The 21821-nt window shown below is 60.0% G+C and overlaps 1 protein-coding gene across 4 annotated transcripts in view; it reads left to right on the top strand.

Moving 5' to 3' along the window:
• NRF1 (nuclear respiratory factor 1) overlaps positions 1 to 8700 on the top strand; it is an 87636-nt gene extending 78936 nt beyond the window's left edge. For all 4 annotated transcript variants that reach the window (XM_075427743.1, XM_075427742.1, XM_075427745.1 and 1 more), the window contains exon 11: positions 6664 to 8700. In XM_075427743.1, coding sequence (XP_075283858.1) covers positions 6664 to 6827 — 164 coding nt within the window. In that variant the 3' untranslated portion in view covers positions 6828 to 8700. The remainder of the gene's footprint in view (positions 1 to 6663) is intronic.
• Positions 8701 to 21821: the final 13121 nt, after the last annotated feature.

Here is a 21821-nt window from a genome sequence, read left to right as displayed (position 1 = left end):
GAAATCCAAGAGCTATACTTCTGTGCTACTTCATGACTCCAGACCCATGCCCCTTTCTCCTCCACGCTCAGCACTCAGAACAGTGTTTCTTGTGGCTTCACAGCTTTTACAACCATAAACTCACCTCTGTTGACAGCACCCTTCTCAAATTCTTCCTTTACCTTTCAACGCACCTGAGGATGTGTTAAGAAGGTTTGCACCATCTCCTCTTACCCCCTCTTGTTGGAATTGGGCTGGCTTGGTACCACAGAGCAGGGCTGAGCATTCCTCGAGGCTCCTGGCTCTCCCTGATGCAGGAGCCAAGTGGTAATGCTTCTCCATCTGCCTTTTGCTTGCTCACAACCCTCCCTTTCCAGAGGCTGTTCCCACAGGAGTTTGCTTTGGCAGGAGATCAGCTCTCTGTTGTAGTTGATGCTACCAACGGAGAGGATTTTGCACTTTTAGAAAGAAGAGGAGGTCGTTTCCCTCCTTGAGTTGGTGTTCAATGTGGTGACAGTGGTTGCTGTTGTCTGGTTAAGAATGGGGCTGGTTCCTGTCTCCTGACCCTCAAGGACTTTGGTCTTGTGTTCCTGTTTGAGCTCCTCACAGAAAACGTTACGTGCGAGGTTCTGCCGTTCAGCCTTTCCGTGGTGTAGAGGGCTGTGCCAAGACATTCCCTGGAGGAGCCCATCTCTCACTCAACAAGTGACTGGCAGCTGGGAGGTCCCTCGAGATGACACACTGTTCATTTTCTCCCGGCCATTCTGCGTGTCTCTAGGCATTTTGACATGAGGATTAAGCTTTCAGAAGCATTACATTGAATGTCCAAGTTGTCCATAGGGGTTGTTGAGACAGCTCATGTCTTCGTATCAGTGAAGACCTTTCTACTCCAGGGTGTGTCTCAAGGCTTGCAGAACCTGACTGTCCAGCTGTAAACTCACACAGCCGCCATGATGAGAGCATACCAAGCATTCATAGGGCGTAGGGCAGCAAGGCTCTTCATACCATCTGCTGCCAGATCACAACCTGATGCTTACAGTCCACCTTCGGACAAAGCTTTGTCCAAGGTTGCCTTGGGCTATTACTGTTTCTTTGCTGATGGGACCTTTGTGGTGGGTAGGATCTTTGCTGGCCTTCTAGCCCATCCTTCTACCCACATCTGGTATGATTGCTTCATATCTGGAATGAGATATCCACTACATAAGCTTTATCAGATGTGGAGCCGCATGGGATGTTGACCTGACAAATGGGTCGTCTGCACCGGTCTCCAGCTGTGGTCAAACACCACAGTGATGGGCTGTATCAGCAGCCAAGGTAGAGTAAGCCTCACCGTGTCTATGGTCAGGAAAGAACCGATTTGTGGAACTGGGGCATTGAAGAGTGGATCTGCTTGGCTAGTTAGCTATCGGTGAACTCTGAGCACCTTAGCAGATGGCCTGAGCCACTTTAAACTAGCAGACGCTGAACAGGAGATCGGGATGCAGCTGGAGGACTGGACTCAACCTTAGATACCAGAGAAAAAAAAACAGAGAAAAAAAGGCATATCTTATGTCGCCGAGTATAGGACAGTGTTCCAGATCCTGAAGGACTGGGAATGGCCTTAATGGTTGGAGACTCCGGTGGTATCTCTTCCTCTTGCTGCACTTGCTTTGATCTCAAGGGTGAAGAGGTGTTTAAAGCAAGGCAGAAACTGGCAGCGATGACCCCGTCCCCTGAGCGTGGACTGTCCTGGATGTCCAGCGCACTGCTGAACCTGGACATGAATTCCCAGGACACTGAATCATCCCACCCACCTGGCCTTCTGCCCCAGAGCCCTTGGTGGTGGTTTAATGCAGTCACCAGCAACTTAGGGTCAAAGTGGTTGTCCTTACGCTGTTGATCTGCCCTCCGTGCCAGGTAAGATGTCTCTATCAGCCATCGCGTGACTTTAGGCCTCTGAGTGCTGTGGCTCTCAGGTCACGGTAGAGCCTAAGCCTTACTCTTCTTCTTCTGTAAGCTGTGACCTCTTCTCTGCTGAAACAGCAGGAGTTTTATTATCTTCTGTGGCCTGTCACAGTCCCCCAGCTAAAATGCAGCCACTAATATCGTCTGACCCGGCATTAGAGTACAGCTGCAGCCGTCTCCGAGTCGGTCGGCGCTAATCCTTTGATTCATGGTGGCCATCTCAACCCCTAAGGCCTGCCACAGCTCTTCTTCTCCCTTGGCCACCCTCGTGTCCTGCCGCAGCACCCATTCCCCTCCGTGGCTGTCAGCCTCCTTGCTACCAAAGCCAGCTGATCCTCCCCCCCCCCCAAAAAAAACCATCTTTCCATGGCATGGTGCAGGTAAGTGAGAGGCAGGACCTTGGTGCTGGCTCTGCCCCAGCTCCTGCATAGATACTGTCCTTGTGCCCGGCCAGCTGGAGCTGGGACCTCATCCCTGCTGAGTCCAGGAGGTGCTGGCAGGGAGCCGAGGCTGGTGACCAGGAGGAGGTGGTTCACAGAGGGGTGGAGGTCCCTGCCGAGTCCGGGAGGTGCTGGCAGGGAGCTGAGGTTGGTGACCAGAAGGAGGTGGTTCACAGAGGGGTGGAGGTCCCTGTCGAGTCCGGGAGGTGCTGGCAGGGAGCTGAGGCTGGTGACCAGGAGGAGGTGGGTTCACAGAGGGGTGTGGAGGTTCTTGGGCTTCATGCCTCACCACCGCTCCTTCCAGAGGGGCTTTTTGGGCAGCTTCATGAAGGGGAAGCCAATGCACAGCCCAGCCGCTTGCTGGGAGTCCGTGGCCGTGGTCTGCGCCGCTCGGTGCTGGATTCATCACCTCTGCTGCCGTCCTTCCCCGGGCAGGAGCTGGTCTGAGCTGCCTGCGGGGCTGGTGGGATCCCTCCTCCCTGACGCAGCCCTGCGTGCCCCGTTCCTTGCAGAGCACCGCGGCGCAGCTCCGCTTTCTTTGCAGAGAGGTATTTTTCAAAGACTCGAGAAGTTGGGGGTTTTTTTGTCTAATGGATTTCCTGTTTTTAATACAATTGAAAGGGTCTGAAATCCATGCTTTAGATTAACATATGCCAGCTAGATTAGGGCTAATCAGGGTGCAGGTCTGAGCAGATGCAGCACAGGGCCAATCCTAGACCTGATTACAGTATCTCAGTAGTTTAATCGTCTCTCTCCCAAGGGCGATCATCTCTGCTTTAACGCACAGCAGACTTTTCAGCCCTCTCCTCCTTCGGTTTGTTACCACCCCTGGCAGGAAGGCTGCTACGTCAGATGCTGAGGCGATTTAGTTTAATCCCATGCAGAAAGGGATCTGCGTGTCGCTGTCTCTCACGGAGAATCCCCTGTTCTGTGCGCTCCAAGATGTGGCCAACCTTGGCCAAACGTTGGTTGACATGAACTCATCCTTTCCAAAGAAGACCCCGGTTGGGTCTTCACATCTCGCCATCTTTTGATAGCACCCGTCTTTGGCAGCAGCCCTGTCCTGGCCAAGGCACATTTGAACAGCATGGGTGGATCAGGCTTTTAGCGTTGCATGCTCTGTGGTAGTGTTGACTCTGGTCTTTGGGTAGGCCATGGGTGGTAGACTGTCATTTGAGGGCTCCAGCAATCTCCTTCGGGTTAGCAACCCAAGTAACCCAAAGGGCTTTGTTGAGTTGTTGGTCTGGAGCGGGGATTTTGGGTGCATCCCAGGGCAGATCTCCAGGTCTGTGCCAGCACCTACTTAAACTGGGATGTTCTACATAGCCTTGAAGGGTCTGGTAGGAGATTTTCTTCAGCAGGGCTGAGCACGAGCTCTCATTTCAGTGTTTTGTCGCCTAAAATTCTCATCCAGTAGAAAGCACCGTGGGGGCTTTGTACCTTCTGGCTCCACGCCGTTCCTGGCGCTCACCGTTGAACCATCACGCCAGGAAAGCAATTCCTCGGTTGAGCTGGGAACCGGGCGGACGTGGAGGTAGCCCTTCTGGCGTTGGGCAGCCCTTTGGCTGGGGGATCACGGAACTTTCCTACCCGCAGAGCGCGTTGAGATCCCAAAAGGAGGGATGTCGAAGGACTGCGAAGCACGCTGCGCTCCGTCGGGGTCACGCACCTCGTCAGCACGATTAACTCGTAAGCTTTCCTGTCTGTACAGCAAGTTATCTGAGGACACCGAGCCGCCTGGTATTATTAAACGGGTGCCCTTGGCGGGACAGAGGTCTGCTCTCTGCCACAGAAACCTGAATCTGAAGGGATCGTGCTGCTTTTTCGGGAAAGCCTGGATCAGGAACCTGCAGTCTTCAACTGTCTGAGTGTTGTTTCAGGAGTTAGCAGTCCTGTGCCGCTAGCTGGAAGGATTCGTTGACCCCTAAAAGCTTTTTTTTCCATCCCAACAGAGATGCAGGTGGTTTCAGAAATGTCGTGTACAGCGTAGCGCTTACAGGCTCGCTTGTCTAAATCGCCAGGCCAAAGGCAGTGGTGGTTACAGGCAGGTAATAGTGGAGTAAGAATCACAGCATGGTAGGGGTTGGAAGGGACCTCTGTGGGTCATCTAGACCAACCCCTTGCTGAAGCAGGGTCACCTACAGCAGGCTGCACAGGACCTCGTCCAGGCGGGTCTTGAATATCTCCAGAGAAGGAGACTCCACAACCTCCCTGGGCAGCCTGTTCCAGTGCTCTGTCACCCTCAGAGGGAAGAAGTTCTTCCTCATGTTCAGCTGGAGCTTCCTCTGCTTCCGTTTGTGCCCTTTGCCCCTTGTCCTGTCGCTGGGCACCACTGAAAAGAGTCTGGCCCCGTCCTCCTGACCCCTACCCTGCAGATATTTAGAGGCATTTCGAAGGTCCCCTCTCAGCCTTCTCTTCTCCAGGCTAAACAAGCCCAGCTCCCTCAGCCTTTCCTCGTAGGAGAGATGCTCCTGTCACATCCAGAAGATGAAGTGAGCCTTGGCAGCCTGCAGGACTTGCTGTTCCCCTTCCCCTGCCCGGCTGTATTGAGCAGTACCACCGCTCCTTGCTGGTTCTTCCACCTCTTCTCATCATTCACATCACAATATCCTCAGGGGCCTCGTTGTTTTGTTGTGGCCTTGGTTGGTGTTACCTAGCTAACCGGGGCTCGCAGTGCTTTCTTCCGTGGCCAAGAACGTGCCCAAAGCTTTGCCAGCTCCAGCTTGGGGGCATCTGATCCCTTGCTCTAGCTCAGCCACCCTTAGGAAAAAGATGTTTCCTACTTGGCTGGACCCATCCCTAAGTGGGGAAGGGCTGAGAAACTTGTTTTGCTTTGCTTTATCTCTGTTAGATGTTGTATATACGTGTGTGTCTGTAGCCAGTGCCTGGAGCTGGTATGGCTTGGCCAGGGCTCAGTGGTCTCATGCTGCCCTTCACCCGTCTCGGGGCGAAGGCAGGAGGACCTGGCTGGGGTGGAGAGGGAGCTGGAGGAAGCGAATTGTGTCTGGGAGAGGTCGATGGCCATACTGGGGCTTGCTGGCAGAACCGGTGGGTCTGTGGTCTGCACAAGATCCTTCTCGTGTGCCGTGGAGGTGGGAAGGTGTTTGAGTGGCGTATGGAGTTAGAGGGGATGGGAGTCTTGAAGGGGGGAGAACCTGCGTTTATCCCTTCCTCGGCCCAAGGGTTCCCAATTCTGGGCAAATCAAGTGGAAAAATGCATTTCAGAAGCATGTTCCTCGTCTGTGGGTGACCACGACTGTGGGAGAAACACGTGGGAGCAAACGTGTCTCCAGCAAAACATGGCCTGGCAGGGTTGACTGTACAGATACCTGCTGTGCTGTCCCAGCATCTCCTTTCGGTTCCTCCGCCAAAAATTTCTTATTTCTTTCCTCTGTAACCTTATTCTCTCTCCCTGCGTCCAGACAGCCCTGCGATGAGGGCTGAGCTCGCCACAGCCACCCAACCCTACCCCATCCCGTCCCTGCTCCCATCCCTCGTGGCACTGAGGTGGGTGAGTCTGGCACGAGGCCACCGAGCCACAAATAATGACACCGGCATGAAGACTGCTGGGTGGGAGGCAGGTGTCTTCCCCGACTGCCGGCTTCCCGTGCATAGAATCACAGAGTGCTTTGGGCTGGAAGGGACCTTCAGAGGCCATCCAGCCCAGCCCCCCTGCCATGAGCAGGGACATCTTCAGCTGGGTCAGGTTGCTCAAAGCCCTGTCCAACCTGGCCTGGGATGTTTTCAGGGATGGGACATCGACCGCCTCTCTGGGCAACCTGGGCTGGGGTTTGACCAACCTCATCGTAAAGAATTTCTTTCTTATATCTAACCTAAATCTCCACTCTTTCAGCCTAATACCATCACCCCTTGTCCTATCACTCCATCCCCTTGTCCCAACCCCTCTCCAGCTCTCTCGCAGCCCCTCCAGGCCCTGGCAGCTGCTCTAAGGTCTCCCCTTGTCCTTCTCCTCCCCAGGCTGAGCAGCCCCAGCTCTCCCAGCCTTTCCTCCCAGCAGAGGGGTTCCAGCCCTCGCATCATTGCTGGGGCCTCCTCTGGCCCCGCTCCCACAGCTCCAGCTCTGCCCTGTGCTGAGGGCTCCAGAGCTGGGTGCAGGACTCCTGGGTGGGAGTACTCCAACCATCCAAAGCGTCGCCTCCGGAGCAGCACGCCTGCAGCCCCCAGACCCCTGGGGACCACACCACGGCGCGTGGCTGCACCACCCTCGTCCCTCTCACCGGTCTCGCTCCGCTCCTTCCCTCCCAACCTCAGTCCTGTTGATTTTTTTTCATCTCCTCAGGTCTCGTCCAGATCCCCGTCAGCATGTACCAGACCGTGGTGACCAGCCTGGCCCAAGGCAACGGCCCCGTGCAGGTGGCAATGGCGCCCGTCACCACGAGGATAGCAGACAGTGCCGTCACCATGGACGGGCAGGCAGTGGAAGTGGTGACCTTGGAACAGTGACGATGCCCGGAGCAGGATCACGGCGATTTATCCTCGTCTCTTAACGCGAAGAATTTTTTTACACCTCTCCAGAGATGCAATCAGGTGGCATGGAGTCTCCCAGCTTTGGAAGCAAAGGTTTTGTTAACCTTTTTTGGGTTTTTTTTTGTTTTTTTTTTTTTAAAAAGGATGGAATCAAAAAGAAGAAAAAAATACTAGCAGAGGAGGGTGTTAAGTGCATTTTTACAGCGCCGCTCTGCTCTCGTAGGAGTGAGAAGCCAAATTGTGATGGGACTTTCCTTCTGAAGAGATGAAAAGAAAATGAAAGAATAAAAGAGCAGCCCCTGAAGCCCCCGTTCCCCAACACGGGATCGAGCAGGGCGAGGCCTGGGGGGATCGAGGGGTTCCATCGCCCTCAGCCGAAACCGATCCCGGGCTGGCACCTTCCTCTGCGGCATCTCCCGGGCACGGCCCTCCGCCGTCCGCACTTGGCAAATTAGGTTTCGAAGATTTTAACGTGGACTTTTATATTAAAAAAACCAAAAAAAACCAAACAAAAAAAAAAGAACAAAACACACACACAAAAAAACCAACCAAAAAAAAGAAAAAGGAAAAGCGTTTGGAAAAGGCTCTTCTCTTGGGGGGGGAAAAAAAAAATTGCATGTGTGACTGGCGGGGGGTGGCAAGGCGACCTCTCGAAGGGATCCCCGCGCCCGCCGCCCTCCCCGCGCCAGCGAGCGAGGCCGCCTCTGCCTTCTGACGACCGCAAGCGCCCGGAGAATCCCGGCCGTGCTCCGCTCGGCTCCCCTTGGTGCACACTGGAGACCTGTTCTTACTTCTCTGCTCTCGAAACGTACCTGCCATTTTAGACCTTTAATTTTGGGGGGGGGGTTGTTTTTTCTTTATTATTATTATTATTGTTGTTGTTGTTATTATTATTATTTCCTGTTTTGGTGGATCTAGACCGAAGTGATAACGCCTCTAGAGGGGCTCTGGCTGCGTTCCCCTCCGCTCGCCCACCCGCTTCCCAGAAATTCCCCTGCCCGAGAGCGGCCTCGGGCTCGTCCCTGTCCCCGCTGCCATCCCCCAGGACCCCTCATCCGCCCCTGCCCGACCCCAGAAAGTCCGGCTCCCCCGAGAAAGCTTCGCTTGAAGGTAACGGGGGGTGCGAGCGCAGACCCTTCCCTTCGGGGGACCCCTCTGCGCCCCCCAACCCTCCCCCCCGGTCCTGCCCTACGTGCACAGCTCTGCTGCCGCTGAGGACTTTGCATCCCCGTCACCCAAAAACCTTTCCAGGAGGGTTAAAAAAAGGCCTCGGGGGGGGTGTTTTTTTGGGAGGGGGGCAAATTTTACTCGACTCTCGCGTGCGTCCCAGCAGCAGCGCCCGGCCGAGCCCCCCCCCCCCCCGCCAGCCACAGCCCCGCCGCGCGTGCAGTCGTGCATGGTATTTAATTTTTAATTTCTCTCATTATTCCCGAGTGGCCATTAACAAAGTTCACATCTCGCTCCGCCTTCAAGGAAGTTTTCAGATTCTTGTATTTACTTGTTTTATATGGAAAAATATCAAATGTTCTTTGTATACATTTCTTCTGTACTTTAACGAGGGGAGGGAGATCTTTCCAGTGAAGCAGTCCTGGTTCTCCAATTTGTTATTATTAATTTTTTTTTTCTTTTTTAATTATTATTATTTTTTTTTTATCGTCGTTGTGAAGATGTCGGTGGCTTTCAAGTCGGTGTTTCTTTGGCGATGAAATGACGTTCTTTTAGCCTGAGACGTTCCCCCTTGCCCTCCCACCCACCCCTAAACAGACAAAAACCAGGCAAGTAGCAGAGCATGGACCCCCCGCCTTGTTTTCCCAGTGTCTGTTATTGCCTCATTCAATAAATTGTTACAAATGTGTCTACCCCGGCCTCCCGCTCTCCTGTTTTGGGGTGTTTTGGGGGGGTTTTGGTGTATCCTGCCATCCCTCCCTACCCGGTGGGTGTTTCAGGGCTCGGTCCCGCACCCCCAGCCCTCCCCGTGACGGTGGGGCTGGAGAGGAGTTGCTGGGCTCGGATGGGATGATTTTGGGGCTTAATTCTTCCTTTGTGAAATTTATGCAATTTATCTCCCTCCTTTTTACTCTTCCGGCACCAACGTGGGGCCGGGTGGAAACCACGGGGTTGCTTGAGCATCCCCCCCTCCACCCCGAGCTCCGACCCCGGGGGCCGAGCTGGCCTTTGGGTTGAATTCCTCCATTTTCAGCTCCAGCAGCCGCCGCCGAGGTCACGGGCGCAAACCCAAGGAGGAGCCGGGGAATCGCAGCGATGGGTTTCAGCGGTTTTATTTGAACACCGAGACTGGGACGGTTGCGCTCCGGCGCGGCGAATCCTGGGGCGAGAAAAAGAGCGGAGGAAGGACGGACGGATGGACAGACGGACGGATGGATAGATGGACGGATGGACAGATGGACGGATGGATGGACAGACGGATGGAAGGAAGGGAAGGAGGAATGCGGCTGCTTGACCAGAGCACCTATGGGTGCTTTTGGGTATCCCTGGCCGAGCTCAGCATCCCCAGACATGAGATGCTGCAGGTGCTGGAAGGGTGATGCGGGGGGTCCGGGGACCCCTGGGCACCCCAGGCCAATCCTGACCGGGCTGGGGTGCCCCGAAGGGTCCCCGGATCTGGCAGCGCGGCCGCGGGGGAGGCGGCTCGGCCCGGCAGACGCTGCGGCGAGGCTTTAATCTTCGTTAATCAGTCTTTAATAAGCAGGTCGGGGCCTCCCGCTGGGGCTTGCACACCAGCAAGCTTCGCTTTGGATTTCCTGGCTGGGGGGAGGGTGGGGGGGGCTGGATCCTGCTCCCCCCCCCAGCCTGGGCACTACTGGGGGGCTCTGCGGGCATCGGGGAGGGGGGGTCCCAGAGCGTGGGGTCCCGTGCATGGCCCAGCTGGGTTTGCTGCCTCTACACCCCCCCCAATCCCAGCACTGCTCTGCCCAGGGCGGGCCCCAAGTTGTGGAATTTGGACCCAAATTGTGGGATTTGACCCCAAATTGTAGGATTTGACCCCAAATTGCAGGATCTGACCCCAAAAATTCTGTGATTCTATAAAAGCACTGGCAGGTGCTCAGGATGAGCCCAGCTGCTGCAGCTGGGAAGGGGCAGGATGGGGTGGGGGGGTCTCGGGGTGATCCCCAACAGGGTGCGGGTCCTGGAGGGCAGGGGGGAGGGAGTGTGGTCCTGGGGGCACCAGCTCCCCTTGGGGTGACTGCTGGGGGTGGAGCTTCTTGGGAGGGGTGGAGCATCTCGTGTGGGTGTGGCCTCTTGGGAGGGGTGGGTCTTGGGAAGGATGCTCTGCCCCCTGCTCCCCCCTTGGGGCAGGGCCCTATTGCTGAGCTGGCTGGGGGGGTTAAGCCCAGCATTGGGGGGAGGGATGGATGGACGGACGGACGGACGGATGGATGGATGGATGGATGGATGGATGGATGGATGGATGGACGGACGGACTGACTGGTAGATAGATTAATGGCCGGTTAGACGGGTGGATGGACAGACAGACAGCCTGGTAGATGGATGGATGGATGGATGGATGGATGGATGGATGCGTGGATGCGTGGATGGATGGCTGGTTGGCTGGATGGATGGACGGACGAACTGACTGGTAGATGGATCAATGGCTGGTTAGATGGGTGGATGGACAGACAGACAGCCTGGTAGATGGATGGGTGGGTGGATGGATGGACGCACAGACTGACTGGTAGATGGATCAATGGCTGGCTGGCTGGCTGGCTGGCTGGCTGAATGGAAGGATGGATGGATGGACAGACGGCTGGACAAACTGATGGGTAGATGGATCAATGGCTGGTTAGATGGGTGGATGGACAGACAGACAGCCTGGTGGATGGATGGATGGATGGATGGATGGGTGGAGGGATGGATGGATGGACGGATGGATGGACGGACGGACGGACGGACGGATGGACGGACTTGTAGGTGGATCAATGGCTGGTTGGACAGATGGATGGACATACAGATGGATGGACTGGTAGATGGAGAAATGGCTGGCTGCCTGGACAGACAGAGGGATGGACGGACGGACGGACAGATGGCTGTATAGATAGCAAGACGGGTAGATGGATGATTCAACTTCTAGAAAGACAGACAGAGGGATGGATGGATGGACAGATGGACAGCTGTATGGGTAGGCAGACAGGTAGACGGATGGTTCAACAGCTGGACAGACAGACAGAGGGATGGATGGCTGCACAGACAACGGATGGGTGGCTGGATGACCAGGCGGATGGATAAATGACCAGACGGACACACGGACAGCCTGCGCTGACCTCCCACCTGCCCCGGGAGGGCGATGCGGACGCCGTCCGTCCCTCCCCACCCCCCGGCGCAGGGAGGATGATTGGAGCGTGCAGCCTAATCCAGCGTGATCCAATCTCTGCGGGCTTACGCCGAAAGCCCCGTAATCACCCAGCGCTGCCCTACATATCCCGACCAGCCGCCCCCCAGCCCCCCTCCCCGAGACCTGGGGGTGATGGGGGGGTGAAGGGGGTGCTCACGGCCCCCCCACCCCCAACATACAACCCCCAGGGTTACCTGCAACCCCACCACCACCTCCCAAATGCTGTCACCATCCCTCCTGCACCCGGGGGACATGTGGCAGCTGCCACCACAAGCTGCTTCACCGGTGCCTCAGTTTCCCCCCCCCTTCCCAGAAACAGGGGCTGGGCTGGGGCTGGATCCAGGGCTGGGGGCAGGAGTTGGCCACCTCATCCCCCCCCCGCCCACATCTTGGGGACGGATCAGCCCTTAACCCCCAGAGTCACCCAGGGACACGTGGCCACGCTGCTCCAATGACCGGTATCCAGCAGATCCCTGGTCCCCCCCACCTTCATGGAGACACCCTGGTGCGCTGGACCCCCTCCTCAGGGGGGGTGGGGCTCAGCATCACCATCTCCCCCGTACCACATGTGCCCAGACACCCACCGCATCCCCCCCAGATCCATACTGGACGAAGAAGACCCCCACAAGCACCCTCCCAGACTGGCAGCAGAGCCCTTGGCGGGGGGAGGAGGGGATATGCAGGGCACCTGGCTGCACCCATGGGTGCCATGGGCCCATGTCCGCGGTGGGTCCCTGGGGCTGTAGTTGGCAAGTCTAGAACCACCGGATCCTGCTACCGCACCAGTGTGAGTTCTACCATTGCCAAAGGCAGCCCCGGGGCCGGGCACCACCAGCACCATCTCAGCAGCCAGGTCCCAGCGTGCGGATGGGGTGGGGGGGACACGCGGCCATGATGCCAGGCCTGGAAAGCTGTGAAAAAAAATAGAATTTCACCTGTCAGGTCAGAAAAAAAATGTCACTCTCAGCACCTGTGGACCCCATGGATATGCTTGGCTGAACCCCGGGGAGATGCCTCCACCGTGGTCCAGGAGGGGACAAGGGGTGGGGGGGGGGGGGGTCCCATCCTGCTCATGATGGCCACCACGGGGACATGGCCTGGCTGAGATGCCTCCAGGGGGCTGGGACACCGCTTCGGGCCGGGCACCCCCTAAACGGCACCCACGGATGGGGTCTGACGGCCACCCCCTCATCACCCCAGAGCTTTTGGGGTGGTCCCCAGCAGCATCCCTCGCTCCCAGCATCCCCCAGCTGAAACCACCTCGGACGCTCATCCGTCCCCCCCGCCAAGTGCTGCTCTCTCCGCCTTCTCCCATATTGGCACTACACATAATTGCTCCAAAGCTACGAACCAAAGCAAAAATGTGCTAGTGCCAAAACGGGCCGGGCGACGTCGGCGACGGCCCCGCGGGGCTCGCGGGTCTTTCTCTGCTCTGTTTATGGCCCTATGGTAATTCACTGACCGCGGGGTTGCACAGTGAATTCTACCAGTGCCATACACAGAACAGGAGTAGCGAGCTCGCACCTTCTTGGGGTTGGTTTTTTTTTTTCTTTACTTTCCCCCCCCAAAATCCTCTGTGAGAACCGAAAGCCCCAGTCTCAAGCCTTGAAACAGCGATGGGAAAAAAATGGGAATAAATTATTATCCACCGGTGAAAAAAAATGGGAATAAATTATTATCCATCAGCAAAAAAATGGGAACAAATTATTATACACCAGCGAAAAAAAATGGGAATAAATTATTACCCATCGGCAAAAAAAAAATGGGAATAAATCATTATCCACTGTCGAAAAAAAATGGGAATAAATTATTATTGACCAGCAAAAAAAAAGCTTTGGAAACCGTTGAGTGAAGGGAGATGCTCGCCCCGGATGCTGCCTCTCCGGGGACGATGGGGGGAAAAAATTGAGACCCCTGGCTCGGCTGGGCGAGCGCCGGGGATTTTCGGGGACGCGCGGCGGCGGGATGGGGACGAGGTGACACCGGACCTGGCGTCGGGAGCCATTTCCCAGCCGCCACCTTAGCGGGGGTTACGTGGGTGTTTTGGCCCCAGGTCTGCAAGGAGAAACTCCCCCCCCCCCCCCATATGGCTGCAAGCCCCCCCGAAACGGTCACAAACCCCAGATGGCTGCACACCCCCAAAATGCTGCAAACCCCCCCCCCCCCCCCCCCGCCATGGTTGTAAACTATCCAGATGGCTGCAATCCTTTTAAAATGTTGAAACCCCCCCCTCCCAAAAAAAAGGTTGCAACTCCTCTGGATGGTTGCAACCCCCCCCAGATGATTGCAGACCCCCCCCCAAAAGAAGCTCCAACCTCCCCTGCATGGTTGCACAGCAGCCAGATGGCTGCAACCCCCCCCAAAAAATAATGTTAAAAATCCCCCCAGGGGTTGCAGACCCCCCCTAGATAGCTACAAACCCTCCAAACCATTGCAACTACCCCCCCCAAGAGGCTGCAAACCCCCCAACTGGTTGTACCCCCCCCCCAAAATAGCCGCAAGCCCCCCGAAAGGTTGCAAAACTTCTTGACCGTTGCGGACCCTCCGAAAGGCTGCAGACCCCCCCACCCCCCCACGCCCCCCCGATGACTCCAAACCCAGCACGTGGTTGCGACCCCCCCCCCCCCCAAAACATCCACAAACCCCCCCCCAAAAAAATTGCGACCCCGCCCCAGCCCCCCAGAAGGCTGCAAACCCCTCGGAGATCTGCGAAACCCCCGGATGGCTGCAAACACCCCAAAACGTTGCAAAACCTCAGATGGATGAAGCCCCCCCCCCAAGATGGCTGCAAACCCCCCCAAACCATTGCAAACCCCCCCAAAACCATTGCAACCCCCCCCAAAGGGTTGCAGACCCTCCCAATGGTTGCCACCCCCTCCCCCACAACCCAGCGTTGCGGACCCCCTAGAAGTTCGCAGACGCCTCGAAAGGTTGCAAAGCCCCCCCTTGGATGGCTGCGGACCCCCCCCCAAAAAAAAGAAAAAGCTTGTAAAGACGGGGTGGCAGCGACGCCGTCGCCGTGGGGCCGCGCTCGGCCGTGCCAACCCGCCATGGCGGCGGAGGAAGGAGGCACAAAGTGTCCTTTGTGTCACCCAAGCCGAGGCCCCGATGAGGACACGGGCGGGCCCCCACCCCGGGATGAGCTCGGGGTCCCCCGAACCCGGCGGCAGGAGCTGAGACACCCCCAAACCTTTTCTTCGAGGACGCAGCCACCAAGCCCTCGCGCCCCATCCGGCTTCGATTTTTGGGGCAGGAGGTGAGCGTCGGCGCTCGCTCGGCTCGGCCGTCCCCCGCGATTTGGGAGCGTGGCGGGGGACAGACGTGTGTCCCCCCCCTCCTCGTCACCCCGCAAGCCAAGCACCCCGAAAGCGTGAAGGAACCCCCGCCCAAGCCCTGGGGAGCTCAGCCGAGCGGCCCCAAAAGCAGGGGAGCCCCCCCCAACCCCACCCCCGGCACCGTCCTCACCTCGGGGGACATCGCCCCGGCGCCACGGGGGGCTTGGGGACACCGTTCCCCAGGGGACCCCCATGGGCGAGGCCGAGCCCGCCGCCATCCTTGGCGCGACTTTGACGGCGACGGCTTCGCCTCGTCGCCCGCCGCCGGCCGGGATCCCAGCCCAGGATCGGGCCCTTCCTCGCCCACCCCACCTCGGCGGGCGCCGCGTCCCACCCCGCGGCTCGGGGAGGTGGCAGCTTTGGGGGGTCCCCGTTCCCCCCGCCTCCGCCCAAGGCCACTGCGGCAGCCCCAGCGCCCCGGAGCTGAGCCAACCCCTCTGCGGAGCCGCCGCACCCCGGCTCGTGACGTTGGGAGCTGCCGCATTGCGGATGCTGCCCTCCCCGGGGGGCCACCCCACACCCCCCCCCAAAGGCTCCGGCGGGCTCCATCGCAACGCCCGAGACCTTGGGTGGGTGTCCCCCTGGTCCCCCAGCCCCGGCGAGGGGCCCAGCGAGGCAAAATCCCATCCCCAAGCCCAAAAAGGCCACCGGCGTCACCAAGATGGTGCTGGGCCTCTGCCACCGCCACGGTCGCGGTGACTCGGGGGTCACGGCCACCACCGACGTCTTCCCAGCCGTGGGGTGCGGAGGGGGCGGGCGGCCGCCCAAGCTCGACACCCCGATCCGCGCGGACACGGGTCCCCGCGCCATGGGTATGGCCAACGGGCGGCTGGGGAGAGCCCCGGCGGGGACCGGGTTGGGATTGGGATGGGGACAAGGACAAGGACAAGGAGGGGAAGGAGCCAGGGACAGGGATGGAAATGGGGATGGAGGTGGGGATGGGAATGGAGATGGGAATAGCGATGGGAACGGGGATGGAGAGAGGGACAGGGATGGGGGACTGAGATGGGGATGGGGACAAGGACAAGGGGAAGGAGATGGGGACGAGGACGGAGACAAGGATGGGGATGGAGACTGGGATGGGGATGGAGACTGGGATGGGGATGAAAATGGAGATGGGAATGGGGACAGGGAAGGAGATAGCGATGAGGATGGAGACAAGGATGGGGATGGAGATGGGGATGAAAACGGAGATGGGAAAGGGGACAGGGAAGGAGATGGGGATGAGGACGGAGACAAGGATGGGGATGGAGACTGGGATGGTGGTGAGAACGGAGATGGGAATGGGGACAGGAATGGAGACGGGAACAGAGACAGGAATGGGGATAGGGACAAGGACAGGGATAAAAATGGGACTGGGGATGGAGACGGGATGGGATGGGGATGGAGACAGGGATGGAGATGGAGACAGGAATGCGGTCAGGGAGAGAGATGGGGACGAGGACGGGGCTTGGGATGGGGACAGCAATGGAGACGCAGATGGGAACAGGGACGGGGACAGCGACGGGACGGCCGCGCGCAGCTGGGAGCCCCGTTTCGGGGCTAAACCGGGCAGATCTGTGCCGCGGCGCCGGAGACACCCGCCATGGCCCCGTTGGCCGCCCCAGCGCCCAGGGGACCCCCCCCCACCCCAGAGCATCCCCCAGCCCGGGACAGGACCCCACCCTGCTCCCCCCAACTGAGGTTTCGGTGTCCCCAAGGCTGGGGACACGTCTGACTCCCACCCTGGGGTCCCTCCACCTCCGCAGCCCCGGGGTGGGGCTGGGGGGGTCAACAGGAGCTACTTACCCCGGGAGGTGGGGGGCATGGACCCCCTCCCCAAAGCAACCCGCCCCCCAGTTTGGGGGGGTCCCCCTCAGCCGGGATTTCGTTACGGGCGTTTTTTGGTGACATCGGAGATGCCATCGGGGCTGCAAAGCGGTGACAGATCGCGCCGGGGGGGGGGTGTGTGAAGGGGCACCCCTGAACCCCCAAATAACACACACACCCCCCCCCCCGGCCGAGGGGTGGCCGCGGCTTCGGGGGAGGGGGCTGGACCCCCCATTTCGTTGACACCCGCTTCGCCCCGATGGGATGTGATCTCCGAGACCCCCCCGGCTTCACAACGGCAGAGGTTTGAGGGGGGGGACCTCGGGAGAGCGGGGGGGGGGGGGGGGGGGAGAACTTGGGGGGGGCTGAGAGTGATGTGGGGGACACCCACGTCGAGGAAAAGTGGGGAAAAGGGGGAGGACACGCCGCCCCGGGGCCCGATCCTGCGGGGGGGGGAGCGGAGGGGAGCTGGTGGTGAAGGAGGGGGTCCCTGAGCCCCCCGGGGGGGGTCCCCAACCGGACCCGACCCCCCCCACACCCCCAGGACCGCGCTTACCTCTGCTCCGGGCGCTGCCTCGGCTCCGGGATCCGACGGGGGGGGGGGGGGGGGGGGGGGGATGACCCCGGAGCAGGGGAGGGGGGTGAAGAAGGACACGGGACCCCCCCTCCCCACCCCGAGGGGGGGGTCCCCGCCGCCTCCCGCCGCCCCGGCTCTCGCCCAAGTGTCGGGGAACGGCGGCTGCGACGGCCTTAGCCCGGCCGGGGGGACCCCCCCTGCGGCTCCCAATTGGCCCAGGTGCCCTGGAAGGTGGAGCCGGGGTAGGAGGGGAGGGGGGGGGGGGCCGGGCTCACCTTGGGCCACCCCCCCCACACACACCCCCCCCCCCCACCATCCCCGTACCCGCACCCCCGGAGCAGGGGGCTACCCCCCGTTACCCCTGCTGTCACCCCGGGGGGTGATGGTGGGACCCCCTCCAGTGCTCTCCCAGTGCTGGGGGGGGGTCCTGAGCTGGTCGGAGAGGATTTCCCCCCCCCCATCACCTCGGTTCCCTGCGAGGGGGGGGAGGCAGCGGCCGCCCATCACCGCGGCCGCGGGGCGGGCGGCTCGGTCCCGGCGGGCGGGAGGGGACCGGGCTCAGCCCCCAGCCCGGCCGTTCCTTTCCCCATCGCGGATTTGGGGGGGTTGGGGGGGGGGGGAAAGGATTTTTATAACCGGGGCCGCCGTCGGGGCCGCTCACCGGCTGGCGGATACCGGACACCGGCGGCAGCGCACCTGAGCCGTCACCCCCCCCCCCCCCCAGTAACGATCCGGTTTCCCGCTCCCTAAACCCCCCATAACAGCCCCCCCCAACCCGGGGGGGGGATGGAAAACGATCCTGACCCCCCCCTCCATCCCCCCGACCGCAACCCGAGAGGAGCCGCCGCGCCCGCAGCTGCCGCCGCCCGCCCCGAGGGGACGGGGATGGGCTCCGGGGGTCGGGGGGGGGGGGATAAATGGGGGGGCGGCACGGTTGGGGTGATGGCCGAGGTGGGGGGGGGGGCTTGGCTCGCCGGTTGTCCCCCGGGGGGATGGAGGGGTCCCCCCGTCTCCTTGCCCCAGCCCTGGAGACGCGGGGGTGGCCCCCACCGCTTCACCCCCCCCCCCCCCAGTGACACCCTCCCCCCCTCAAATTACATCCCCCCCCAATTAAATCCCCCCAATTAAATCCCTCCCCAAATCACACCCAACACAGACCCACGCAAGCCCACAGATGCAAACCACACATAGAAATATATAGATACATAAAGGGGGGGGGGGGGGGTCACTGCACTTCCCCCCCCCGCAAGTGCCTGTGCAGCACCGGGCTCCAGTGCCGCAAACCAGTCCGACCAGTTTGGGGCCAGGCTGCCCGCTGGGACCGGGATCGGGTTGCCGCAGGGATGGAGCGTGGGAGAAGCAGGTCTGTGCTTCCCGGATTTTTTTTTGGGGGGTCAAACCCCCCCTGGGAAGAGGTGTTTTGAGGTTGTGAAGCATGGGGGGGGGGTGGGGGGGTGGATGGGGATCAGCCCCCCGGGAGAGGTGGGATGGAGCGGGGAGGGACGGGGGAGGAGGAGAGGGCTGGGACAGGGGTGAGGGTGCAGCCACCCAGGATGGGGCTGAGCTCGGCCCCACGCTGGGTGGGGGGATGTGTTCGGGATGTTGGCATCTGTGGCACCCTGGGGTGGGCCCCTGGGATGGGCCCCAAACCCTGGGATGGTCCCTGAATGGGGTGGCATTCTGGATGGTGTCCAAGAGCCCAGGGTGATCCCCAAGCAGGGAGGCACCCCAGATGGTTCCCAAGACCTGGGGTGGTCCCCATGACCTCAGGATAGTTCCCGTGACCTCAGGATGGTCCCCAAGACCCCAGGATGGTTGCCAAGCAAAGAGGCATCTTGGTGGTCCCCAGAACCCGGGATGGTCCTCAAGAGGCCAGGATGGTCACCAAACAGGGAGGCACCCCAGATGGTTCCCAAGACTTGGGGTGGTCCCCATGACCTCAGATGGTCCTCAAGACACCAGGATAGTTGCCAAGCAAAGAGGCATCTTGGTGGTCCCCAGAACCCGGGATGGTCCTCAAGAGGCCAGGATGGTCACCAAGCAGGGAGGCACCCCAGATGGTTCCCAAGACTTGGGGTGGTCCCCATGACCTCAGGATGGTCCCAAAGACCCCAGGATGGTTGCCAACCAGGGAGGCCTCTTGGGTGGTCCCCAGAACCCAGTATGGTCCCCAGGACCCCAGGATGGTCCCCAAACACAGAGGCACTTCAGATGTTCCCCAAGAGCCCAGGATGGTCCTGGAGACTCCAGGATGGTCTCCAAGCAGGGAGGCACCGCAGGTGATCCCCAGAACCCAGGATGATCCCCAAGACCCCCTGATGGCCACCAAGCAGGGAGGCACTATGGATGGTCCCCATGCCCAGGGATGGTCCCCAAGACCTGGGATGGACCCCAAGCAGGGGAGACCTTGCATGGTCCCCAAGAACCCAAGATGGTCGCCAAGCAAGGAGTAACCTGGGATGATCCCCATGCCCAGGGATAGTCCCTGAGACCCAGGATGGTCCCCAAGCTGGGAGACACCTTGCATGATCCTCACGAACCCAAGATGGTCCACAGGCAAGGAGGAACCTGGGATGGTCCCCATGTCCAGAGATGGTCCCTGAGACTCCAGGATGGTCCCCAAGAGCCAGAAGGCACCATGGATGGCCTGCATGGTGCCAACCCAAGCGCTGCATGATGCCCCTTGGCGCCAGCCTCATCCCTCTCCCCAGTACCATCAATATTTCGGCTCCGCGAAGCTACGTCCGAAATTTCATCGAGGCCTCAACCCACGTAAACCGAGCAGAGCAAATGGCCCTGTTTAAAAATTTACACTGTCTTCTTCTGTTCCTCAACCGAATATTTAATGCGGACGGACCTGGAAGAGTCTCTGGAAAGGCGGAGGGGGTCAGGCAAAGCCGCCCCACCGGCGCGGAGACCCGGCGGCGCTCGGTGCGGGGGCTCGGCCAGGGCCGGGTTTCTTTCCACGGCTCCTTGCTGGGGCTCAGATGGGGATGGAAGCCATCATGCAATATTGATGCGGTGGGATGAGGGAATGCAACCGAAGTACATTAGCCAGGGAGCCCTCCCCGGCACGTTTTACGGCACCGGTGAGGCTGGTGCTGGCAAAATCCCCCTTCTGTGAGATCCCGGCTTAAAAATAGGGCTGAAGCTCCAGGGTGGGGAGGTGGTCGCCGTCGTTCATCCTGGTGGGCATCAGCTCGAGGTGGGATGCACAGGGATGAGTGTCCCACTCTGGTGGGTCAGGCCACCCTGGCTCTGTTGGGGTTTTTGGCCTGGGGTGGGCGAGGGGTGAAGCTGCTGGGTTTGGCATCACCAAGCCCAGCTGCGGAGAGGAAAACTGAGGGTGAAGGAGAGGAGCGGAAAAAAAAAGAAAAAAGCTCTGGCACCCAGAGCTCCAGGAGGTTGACACCCAGAGCCCCTTGGTGATAGCACCAAGAGCCCCTTGGAGATAACAACCAGACCTCCGCGGGGATGGCACTCAGAGCTCCAGGAGGTTGACACCCAGAGCCCCTTGGTGATAGCACCCAGACCTCCATGGTGATGACACTCAGAGCTCCAGAGGGTTGGCACCGAGAGACCCTTGGAGATAGCACCCAGACCTCCACGGGAATGGCACCCAGAGCTAAAAATGGGAAGGAGCAAAGTGCGGAGAGGAAGAACCGCCAGCTCCAGACGGGTTACGTGGAAAACAGAGGTGTTTGTGAGCAAATGTGCGCCGAGCTGTGGGACATCCTCTGCAGGACCGCTCCTGGTCACCTGGGATGCGGCAGAGAGGACGAGGTTCTTCTTGGACAAGACCCGTCCGGCAGCGTGGCCATGGCCCCAGCTCCACCGCGCTCGCTTTCCAGCCGGGCACGCGTTGGATGTGTTGGACGGCCGGACGAAGTGAGGATGGGAGCGAGACCCTTCCCCAAACCCATCTCTGTCCCTCTTGCCCTCCCCGAGGGATGCGGGCGGCTCGGGGGGGGGCCCCCAGCCCCACCGCGGGGGGTCGGGCACAGCCGTCTCCCACGGAGCATCATGCATTAATAATGGCCACCGATCCCCCCGCCGCTGACGGCATTTCTTCCAGCGAGGAGGAACAATTTGGGCCGTAACCAGAGCCGGTGTGGGGCAGGCGGAGGAGGCTCAGGTGTCCCCCGCGGCCCTCGGGGTCACCGCACGTGGCCCCATCATGGTGTGGCTCAGAGGGACACGTCCCACCCAGGGTTGGTGGCCCGGGCCAGGCTGCAGCGCTGGTGTCCCTTGGGGTCGCATCCGGATGGGTGTGCAGCTCCCCTCAGCTGGGACAGACCCCCAAGGTCCTTTGGGTCCCCAAGGGGTATGGGGAGTGGTTCCCATGGTGGAAGGTCCTGGAATCTGGCGCTGGGACTAAGCCGGGAGGGGAGGGAATGCCCCGCTCACCCCATGAGCAGCCCCAGGTCCGGAGCCCTGAGCACCCACCAGCGCTGGCTTGTCCCCCTCGGTCACAGGGACTGCGTGGCCGTGGGGATGGCACCCAGAGCTCCAGAGGGTTGGCACCCAGAGCCCCTTGGTGATGGCACCCAGAACCTGGTGAGGTTGGCACCCAAAGCCCTGTGAGGTTTGCACCCAGACCTCCATGGGCATGGCACGCAGAGCTCCACAGGGCTGGGACCCAGAGCACCTTGGTGACAGCACCCAGAGCCCCTTGGAGATAACACCCATACCTCCACAGGGTTGGCACCCAAAGCCCTGTGAGGTTTGCACCCAGACCTCCATGGGGATGGCAGCCAGAGCCCCTTGGTGATGGCACTCAGACCTCCATGGGGATGGCACCCAGAGCTCCACAGGGATGGCACACAAAGCCCCTTGGTGACAGCACCCAGAGCCCCTTGGAGATAGCACCCAGAGCTCCATGGGGATGGCACCCAGAG

The sequence above is a fragment of the Opisthocomus hoazin genome, chromosome 8 (genome assembly GCF_030867145.1).
Source record: "Opisthocomus hoazin isolate bOpiHoa1 chromosome 8, bOpiHoa1.hap1, whole genome shotgun sequence".
Taxonomy (NCBI): Eukaryota; Metazoa; Chordata; class Aves; order Opisthocomiformes; family Opisthocomidae; genus Opisthocomus; species Opisthocomus hoazin.
Note: the sequence above shows the minus strand (reverse complement) of the source record. Positions and strands in the feature narration are given on the sequence as shown.